The 10581-nt window shown below is 39.3% G+C and overlaps 1 protein-coding gene across 3 annotated transcripts in view; it reads left to right on the top strand.

Annotated features, from left to right (window-relative positions):
* Positions 1-5644, top strand: part of LOC117512799 (oxysterol-binding protein-related protein 2-like) — a 51324-nt gene extending 45680 nt beyond the window's left edge. For 2 of the 3 annotated variants that reach the window (XM_034173018.1, XM_034173020.1), the window contains one exon: positions 4210-5644. In XM_034173018.1, the coding sequence (XP_034028909.1) occupies positions 4210-4312 (103 nt within the window). In that variant the 3' untranslated portion in view covers positions 4313-5644. The remainder of the gene's footprint in view (positions 1-4209) is intronic. The other variant, XM_034173019.1, reaches the window with a different exon arrangement.
* The last annotated feature ends 4937 nt before the right edge of the window (positions 5645-10581 follow it).

Here is a 10581-nt window from a genome sequence, read left to right on the forward strand (position 1 = left end):
ATCCTCTTTTGAAAAAACCAATTGGCCACTTGAATTTTCAGTTGGCGTTCAGGTAGAGGTCAATTGAAGAATTACACAGGAGTCAAAATTAAAAGATGCTCCAATCATATTGAAACCTATGCCACATTATTTGCCTGATCATAAAGATTCCAAAAAGGTATGGTTTGGACAGTCTGTAACTGAATTCTATGGAGTTACAGGATAAAAACAGCAAGAATGGTGACAATTTCAATTTATTTTCATTTATATAGCGCCAAATCACAACAGAGTTGCCTCAAAGCGCTTCACACAGGTAAGGTCTAACCTTACAAACTCCCAGAGCAACAGTGGTAAGGAAAAACCCTCTGAGGAAGAAACCTCAAGCAGACCAGACTCAAAGGGGTGACCCTCTGCTTGGGCCATGCTACAAACATGAATTACAGAACAATTCACGGACGAATATACAAGAAATGCTATTGGCGCACAGGACAGGAGGATCGGCAACATGAATACAAGTCCCATCTCTGGATGGAGCTGCACCTTAAACAGAGAGAAAAAACAGAATCAGGCATCAGAAAGACAAAAAATACTGTACAATTTGCCAGCATTAAACAAGAAAAACAGAGTAGTACTAAGGTGATCGCCGGCCGCTAGCACTAAACTTCACTAAAAGACCCAGAATTTAGGTAAAGTTGTGGCCGCAGCCCGCTCCAATTACTAATAAATGAATTAAAAGAGTAAAAAGCGTAAAACAAAACTGTACCAGTATGCTAGCCATATGAAAGGGAAATAAGTGCGTCTTAAGTCTGGACTTGAAAGTCTCCACAGAATCTGACTGTTTTATTGACGCAGGGAGATCATTCTACAGAACAGGGGCACGATAAGAGAAAGCTCTGTGACCCGCAGACTTCTTATTCACCTTAGGGACACAAAGTAGTCCTGCACCCTGAGAACGTAAAGCCCAGGCCGGTACGTAAGGTTTAATTAGGTCAGCTAGGTAGGGAGGTGCCAGGCCATGAATAATTTTATAGGTTAGTAGCAGGACCTTAAAATCTGATCTCACTGGGATAGGAAGCCAGTGAAGGGATGCCAAAATGGGTGTAATGTGGTCAAACTTTCTGCTTTGTGTCAAAAGTCTGGCTGCAGCATTTTGAACCAATTGGAGACCCCTAATGCTAGATTGCGGTAAACCAGAGAATAGAACATTGCAGTGGTCCAATCTAGAAGAGATGAACGCATGGATCAGGGTCTCGGCATCAGCCATAGACAGGATGGGATGAATCTTTGCTATATTTCGCAGGTGGAAGAAAGCAATCCTAGTAATATTACACTCAACAAAAATATAAATGCAACACTTTTGGTTTTGCTCCCATTTTGTATGAGATGAACTCAAAGATCTAAAACTTTTTCCACATACACAATATCACCATTTCCCTCAAATATTGTTCACAAACCAGTCTAAATCTGTGATAGTGAGCACTTCTCCTTTGCTGAGATAATCCATCCCACCTCACAGGTGTGCCATATCAAGATGCTGATTAGACACCATGATTAGTGCACAGGTGTGCCTTAGACTGCCCACAATAAAAGGCCACTCTGAAAGGTGCAGTTTTGTTTTATTGGGGGGGGATACCAGTCAGTATCTGGTGTGACCACCATTTGCCTCATGCAGTGCAACACATCTCCTTCGTATAGAGTTGATCAGGTTGTCAATTGTGGCCTGTGGAATGTTGGTCCACTCCTCTTCAATGGCTGTGCGAAGTTGCTGGATATTGACAGGAACTGGTACACGCTGTCGTATACGCCAGTCCAGAGTATCCCAAACATGCTCAATGGGTAAGGTTTTGCCTTACAATATAAAGCGCCTTGGGGCAACTGTTTGTTGTGATTTGGCGCTATATAAATAAAATTGATTTGATTTGATATGTCACATGTCATAGAATCCAATGGAGACCAAGCATTCAACACTGTCAGCACTATTCCATTTATTAATCCTATTAGCTCAACCAATAATTTGCATCACTTTTTACCAAAATTGGAGCAACTTTAACTTTTGACTCCTCTACAAAATGAAACTGAGCTTTGTCACCATTCTTGCTGTTTTTATCCCATAACTCCATACAATTCAGTCACAGATAGTCCAAACTATACCTTTTTGGAATCTTTATGATCAGGCAAATAATGTGGAATATTTTTCAGTATGATTGGAGCATCTTTTAATTTTGACCTCTGTGTAATTCTTCAATTGACCCCTACCTGACCACCGATTGAAAAGTCAAGTGGCCAATCGTTTTTTTCAAAAGAAGAGTGTCTAAGGAATATTTCTGCTGAATTTGATGCTTTTATCACCATTTGCATGATTGTTTCAGTTACCTGCTGCACTATCATGCCTATTTCATGTAACGAGCCATGGTTATATTTTCATTTCATTTTGTGACCACATCAAAAAGAAAAATTGGCCCATTAATTATCTAAATTGGAATCTTGGCAGATAGAATTCATGTTAAAAGCTCACACTGCTAATAGTAAGTGCTGGCATGTCAAAGAGATTCAGGACTTTTTGTACAACCCCAAATCAGAAAAACATGGGACAGTATGGAAAATGCAGATTTAAAAAAAAAAGAAAGAAAAAGAAATGCAACCTTTAAATTAACTTTCACTTTTATGTCACTGCAAGCCGTATGAAGCAAAGATATATTTTTGTGCGATCAACTTTGTTTGCTAATACACATCTATTCCTATCTTTATGGGCTGCAACACTTTCCAAAACAAAGTTGGGACACTAAAAGCATTTACCATTTTGTAATTTTTCCATTCCCTTCCATAACACTTAAGACATTTTGGCACTGAGGATATCAAGCAGTAAAGCGTTTCAGTTGTTTTGTCCCATTCTTCCTGCAAACACGTCTTAAGGCCCCTTCACATATAATGTGAAGTTTGGTCGAATATGTCGAAACAGATCAAATTAGCGCACCACGAAACATCGCGCTGACAGGCAGGAGTGCACGATCCCGGTGCAATGGTGTCTTTCGAGCAGGAACAGAGTGTGAGGTGCACCACATAGTGCTGCTTATGTGGAATAAATAAAATATAAAAACCAGCTGGTACCTGTGGAACTACATCACCCCGCTTATGTGGAATAAGTTCCGCTTATGTGCGTGCACATGCTCCCTTGCTGCAGCCCACGGCATATATCGCCACAGCGATACATGTTTTTATTTATGTCTACGTGATGACAGCAAAGAGACGCGCGTCACAGTGGGCAGTTGTTAGTCCATGTCTGTCCAAACACAGGTGTTGTCCAGCTGGGATGTCCAGATTGACAGATCTCCACAGCTGCTTCTGTTGGCGGTCACACCTCCTGTCAGTTCAGTGCACACACCACAGCCACACTCGTGGGGAACAAATTTCACTGCCAGCATGGTAGTAATTGTCTGCAGACGGTTGTCATGCCAAGAGTGCGTATTGCCACACATTTTCTAAGTGCCAAACGAGTAGTGTTAGATGTTTGTGTGTGTCAGCTAGAATTTGGCCGACACCTGCGAGAGGGTTCAGTGGGCTTGCACAGTGCACACTCTGTCTTTCAGCCACTGGTGTGCGCAAATAGTTGTAGCGACAGGTGTACGAGGCATTGGAGGCAGGGACAATTTTACACGTTTTGCACACAATTCCTGCTTCATGCACACTTCGATCAAACTTCGCACTGTGTGAAGGGGCCCTTAAAGTTTGCAAGACATTGATGTTGATGCATTTTTTGTTTCAAAATTCTGCACACATTGTCTAGTGGGGACAGATTAGGAATGCAGGCAAGCCAGTCCAGCATCCGAACCCTCTGCTTTTGCAGCCATGCCTTTGTAATGTGTGCAGAATGTGTTTTGCATGGTCTTGTTTTAAAAAAAAAAAAACACATTAATGCTGCTGTCACGAGTGCAAATGTGCAAATTAAATTTGTACCGCTGAAATCATGCAATATCTTTGTACTTCCTGCAATCAAAATAGAGGTTAAAGTAAACATAAGAATCATTGCAAGGGGAGGTGGTTATTTGCATTTTCCATACCGCTCCGTTTTCTGATTTAGGGTTGTATATGGATCAAATAATTACAGAAGCTTTTTTCCTGAAATTTTTTTTTTTTTTGTGGTTGTGTTTCATCAAATTCTTGTTTTTATTTGTCAGAGCTGTGCACAGCTTGTCACCAGAAATGTGGCTTAGGTGTTTGATTTCTGTTTAGGTGGTTTCAGCTGGGAACCAACCGTCACACAGGTGCTGAAGACTGGCTCTATATAGGTGGATACTTTGACAGGAATTACGCCGACTGTCCCAACATTTTTTGATGCACGAGGTGATGAGTGTGATTGTCCAGCGTCTCTCTGAGGCCGTGTGGTTCATTTCTCTCAGAATGTAAGATTCATGTCTTAGTGATGTGTAGTCACTCATTGACATTGTTTCTTTGTTACTCACTGGTAACTTAGTGAAGTCACATTGAGGACATTTTAGTTTTCTGCAGTAGTGACAGTGCTACAGCCACCTTCTATTTCATGCGTCCTAATATGCTAGCACTAAATGTGCTTTTTGTGCACCAATCAAGGCTTTTAAACTGCCGTCTGTGTGAAGTGGAGACACTGCGGCTGCAGTACATCAAACTCTGCCTTGTAGAAAATAAGCTTTCAGATCAACTTAAAGTACTAAACCACAGTTTTGCATTTAGAGGAGTATCGTACGCTTTTGTCAAGTTGTATTTAAATATCAGGGATTATTTACAATACATTAGCTACTTTTTATACAAGCTCTTTGAATATGAGATGTTTATGTAGTTATCAATAAATTGAAAAGTCGAAATGTGGTGTGGTATGAGTGAGCTGGGAATGAAAGCTGCTTATGTTTGTGTTTACTAGCACAGTACAGGGATATTGATGGTACATTGCTGGCCGCTGTACGATGGTTAATTTATTTAATAACTATTGCACATGTGGTCATATGAGGATTATTTACACAGGTTAAAGCCATAAAATATTTTCTGCACTGAGGAAATAGTGTAAATGCATGTAAGGGGGTCGTGTGATACAGAATGCAGAGAAAGTGTCCTTTGGCGTCTCTGGCTAGCAGAGGTTTTCAAGGAACACGCAGATTTGAACATGAACTCAAGTTTCCCCATTTCCTCCTGAGTTAATTTTTCAGTCAGTAAAAGTTGCGTTTATGAACACAGTGGCAGCAAATGATGTATCACAAACCTATGCAGACTGACCTGCTCAGTCTCCCCTCCTACAATGTGAAAAATAACAAGCCTGCTTTTTCAGCTGGTAGCTAATGTGTTGATCAGATGTCACAGAAGCAGCCATCAGTGTATGATCTGTGTGCTTTAAAAACATGCTGTTTTCATATGGAGGGTGGGGCCGTTCCTTTTATTTTTAGGCACTAACTCCAGTTCTGATTTAACCGCACATGTTCACGCCACGTGCCGATATAGAGATATTGTGCGTCTTCCGCAGCTGCTTTTACTCAAAGCACTTTGTGACAACAGCAGCCACCTATAGGTGCTAGATTAAGTTCATGGTTCTTTTAAGATCGTGCTTTTGTTTAGCATTATTTGAGAAGTTTACACTGCATGTTCATTTAAAATGTATATTGTCTGTGATTTTTCAGTTACACATCCATATGCAAGCAAAGCATATGTAAGAAATAAATTATTTCAAATTTAAATTTTCAGTCTCCTTTATTGCTTGTTTTTATGTGCCAGATCGTCTACATAGCAGCAGAGTGCTGATTTGCACCTGAAATACTTTGAAACTGGGAGGACAAGCGGTGATAAGTGGCTCTTGTTTAAGATTTTGTTTATTTAAAGGGGTCAGATTATATATGAAGCTCGTCTAGGTCACGAAGTGTCTTAACTGATATTTAAAGCTTGAAGGAAAAAAAAACCAAACAAACCTCGGGATTCCTCTGGAAGAGTAGAGTACTTGGCAGAGGATAGGGAAGTGTGGGTTGAGCTGCTTGGTCTCCTACCACGGGGACATCTTTCCAGTTTTATGGGTGAGTCAGGGCTGTAATGTTTAATCAGTTTATTGATTATTATCAGCAGTTATTTTGATTGACTGTTTTGAGTTGAAATTATTTGAAACTGACTTTTTTTTTTTCAGCATTTGACTGACATTTTATGGACCAAATATCACCGACTATACTAAAATATGAAATGAGGTGAAATGGAGCCTGATAATCACAAAATGGCAGTAAAATGTAATGAAATGGAGCATACTGACTCCAAATATGATTAAATATGATTCAATTAAGTACTTTAAATTATTTTTAAGCGATATTGAGCAAAATGGGGATTGATGATAAAGAAATTGGAGTAAAATGTTACAAAATAGAGCAGACTGACTCATTGACTGAAGTTTCATCTCTTGAACGCCAGATGGCGCACCTGCCCCTACTACATTACTACATGTAATGAGCGTATCTCACAAAAACAAGCCAAACATTAAAAGTACTTATTTGGAGTTGGTCTGGTTTAATCTGTTCCATTTTGCTACATTTTACCCCTAGTTCGTGATTATCAGTACCCATTTGGCTCCATTTCATCCATTTTGTATTTTAGTATGGCCCAATATTACTGATTAATCCAGAAAAAAAAAATCTGTTTTTGTGAGTGAGTGTGAGAGACGAAAAGACAAAACTGTGTGCAAGAATGTCTTTCATAATTCCCCCCGGGATGCCTTTCTAGTTTTTGGCATTTTATATCCTTTATATGTTGGGATTTTTTTTTTTATTTTATTTTTTTTTTATTATTATTGTAGCGCAAATACTTTTTTAATGACAAAATATTAGAGCATTGGAAGTTATTGATAGAATTTATGGTTATAATTTACTGGTAAATTAACCAAAGAATTGAGCGACATTAATAGATTAAAAATGCAGCTGTGGACTCAGACCAACCAGGGGTTCAGCTATGAAGTTGTGCAATGTCAAAGAAGTCTAAAATCAGCTGTTTCTTAAAATGTTAAAAATTTCTACGTGCACATCAAATTGACTTGGAGCTGAAGCCACATGTACCAGGATGGATTTTAAAAGTGACTGTGCACAAAAGCTTATTTGTCCATCTTTTTTCTGAACAAGTCACATCTGTTTGTCCTCCAGTTCATCATTTCATTATCTACAATAATTACATTAATTCACAGTGAAATTCCTGATTTGCAATATGAATTTCTAAAATGCTGAATGCATGTGAAGGCAAAAACTTGTTCCCAAGTTAAGCAGTCCTTTATAATTCTTAGTAATAATGCTGCTGTGTTTTCAGTCTCATGGTTTTGCTTTATTTTGAAGTCTTGCGTGTGAGCAGACATGGAAGGTGAAAGCAAATGTGCACCACCTAAGCTACACATTTCCCATCTTTCCCTGCTCTGCCACAAGCTGCTTAGCTCATTCAGGTGTCTGTTAGTACTTGATTGGTTGCACGTCTGAATGAGCCAATCAGCATGTAGCAGTGAAGGGAGAGATGGAAAATGTGTAGCTTAGGTGGTCCTTGAGGACTGGTTCAAGTACTGCTGACTTAAAGCTACAGTGTGTAAGATTGAGTGTTATCTAGTTGCAAATTGACAGTCATTTTGTTTCCTTTCACATTTTTCCTTCTTTGGTGATGGAGATTCATGCTCCCTTGTCTTCTCTTGCGATGGACAATATGTCCCCCATTTCACAGAAATAAAGGTTTCAAACTTGTTAGCGTGCACTCGCATCTAGTAGATGGTTTATAGTGGAGCAACTGCAGATTCCTCTTAGGTTTTCTTCGATCTTCCGCAGAGTAAGATGTCCGTTTTGAATTACTGGATCAACACGGTGGTGCCCATGAGACAGCCCCCTCCACTATGGATATGAGGGACTCATTCTAAGCTTATGAAGACATCAATTCATATCTGGTTACCAGGTAACATATCATTTACTCTGATAGATGTTGACCTTATTTGACAATATCAAGACCAAGCGTTCAACAGTCAAAACGATTCCATTTATTAATCCTATTAGTTCAATAACACTGGTCAACAAAATTTTTTTTTTTTTTTTTTTCTTGCATGGACTTTGAGAACTGATTTAGGGTAACTTTGGGGTGCCAAATCTGAATCTGAGCTCAGCTTTCCTCCATTGCATCACATTTTTTTGCAATCTGCATGTTCCCTATTGATAAATTATGCAAAGGTTGCTCATTCGCTCATGAGTTCGACATCACTAATCATGCACAACAGCAGCTTCAAAAGCAGTTTTTAAATCAGGTTTGCGAAATGTGAACAACGGCCATAATATCGTTTATGGTGACGAAGAGGTGTGCGAGACTGCAGCTTTTGCTTCGATGCTTGATACGAGAAATGTTTTCATATCTCAAAAACTTTGTGATTGACAAAAACTAACACCAGATATGGATTCAGTGCCCCCAAATTACCCGAATTCCATTGAAGAAAAAAAACATGCAAGAAAAATCATGTTGAACAGTGAATTGGCGTCTCTTTCTACCAAAATTGGAACAGCTGTCAGGTTTGACCCCTGTACAAACTTGACAGTGACCTTTGCAGCAAGTTTGGGCTTTTTACCCCAAAACTCCATAACATTCAGTTAGTCCAAACTGTGCCTTTTTGGCATCGTTATAATCAGACAAATAGTGTGGTGTACTGTTCAATATGATTTGAAGCATTTTTAAACGCTGACCCTCTGGCTACAGCTGCCACTCGGGGATAAACGTCATAGATTTTGTGTCAGCCATGGTATCCTGAGGCTGGATTTTACATTTTGTTTAGTCCCCTTAAGTGGTGTTGAAAACCTGCTGGACACATGGGCTACTCTAGTCAGGATGAAACTCTGCACAGTGGTAGTCCACAGGAAGATGTGCATGAAGGCAAACATTCCAGTTCAGAATCTTTCTTCATTCGTTTTCCATGCCTGCAGTGTGAAGCCTATCCCAGCAATCATTGGGTAAAAGCTGGCGTACACCCGGGACAGACTGTCAGTCCACTGTGGGGACAGACTGTCAGTCCACTGTGGGGCCCGACATCTTTAATTGGACTGTTTTGTTTTTATACATCATATCTGTCAATCATACGTATTAACAAACCTGATTTTCAACAAAGGTTGACCAGTTTATTTGAGGTATTTTATTACATGAATATCAATACATAAATATATCCTACTCTTGGAAAAGGTTGGTCAAAATTTCTTGATGTTATTAAAGTCTTAAAATTCCTGTAGGAGCCAAATTGGGACCCGGATCAGTCTAAACATTCTATCAGGTCTTTTTGAATTAAATCCCATCTCTCCCAAAATTACTAAACATCCTGAAGTCCTGAAAGTTTATTTCTAGTCCACCAATAAATAATCAATGAAAACAAAACCTGTATTGGAGGTAATAAAAGTGTCCACCACTGATATATAAAATACAAAACTGGAACCTATTTAAGGTTTGCATCAGAAATGTTTGTAGGCACCGCTGAAATAAACTTAAACCTCATATATTTAATTATGAGCTGATTTTGTTTGTGTACTATTGGGTTGGTGGAGGCGGGGAGCGTTCTTAACGTTGAAGTGCACAAGGGGGCGCTGTTTTGCCAATATTGAAATACTTTTTTTTGTTTGTTTGGTTTTTTGTTTGTTTGTTTGTTTTTTGATTTTCGAACACACCCTGCTCAGAGTGCTGCTCTCATTGGACCGACATCTCTGCTATTTTGGCATTGTGGGATAGCTCGCGCCCACAGATTGAGCTCGCCGGACTACTTTCGCCACCCTGCTCAGCGCCGCGCTCGTTGGAGTAACAACACACATAATGTCTCTCTGTCCCAGATAGATCTCTTTCAGTGCAGCTTCTTGTTCTGACTTTAACACGAAGTTAACACCCAAGTCTTTCATCGCCGACTGTAAATGGTCATCAAACCTTTCCAATCGTATTTTTCTGAACTCTTCCGCATCAAACTCCATTGTGTCAATGTTTACAATGCTCATAAACTTTTAAGTTTCTTAAATATTTATTGTGGCCACTCTTAAAACTTCAGTTCTCTTTATAATTTCATTACTGGTAAATTTTAGCATTGATTTACATGAGAAATACTCATTATCTCACAGGGAACTACTTTTTGCGCAGGAATTCATCAAGCACATCGGCCGCGGGCGCGTACTAACACAATGTCCAGAAACTGGAAAGTTGTTCGGCCATAACGAGACCGTCCACTTTTAGCTTATCATAAGCTAAGCTAGTGGCGCTCGTGAGAGTGTGGTTCTAACAATCACACAAACCTGCTTCACAATAAAAGTCACTGAATTCAAGCTGACGTTGAGACTAACCAAATACAAAACAATTATATCCAATTGCTAAAATAAAAGCTGTTGTTCAAACACAACCCGTCATCTTCCACCATAAATGAACCCTGACACCCTCCCCCCGACACTCACACTGTATGTATATATATATATATATATATTTTTTTTTTTTTTTTTTTTAACAGTAAGGAAACTATCTTGACAGAATATATTAAAAATGTGATTGTTGAATGTGCAGTAGTGCCGTTTATATAGTCTGCATCTAAACCAAACTTGCACGTGGCATTTAAACCCCTCTTGATTGGCAAACCAG

Source organism: Thalassophryne amazonica, chromosome 6 (assembly GCF_902500255.1).
Source record: "Thalassophryne amazonica chromosome 6, fThaAma1.1, whole genome shotgun sequence".
Classification (NCBI taxonomy): Eukaryota; Metazoa; Chordata; class Actinopteri; order Batrachoidiformes; family Batrachoididae; genus Thalassophryne; species Thalassophryne amazonica.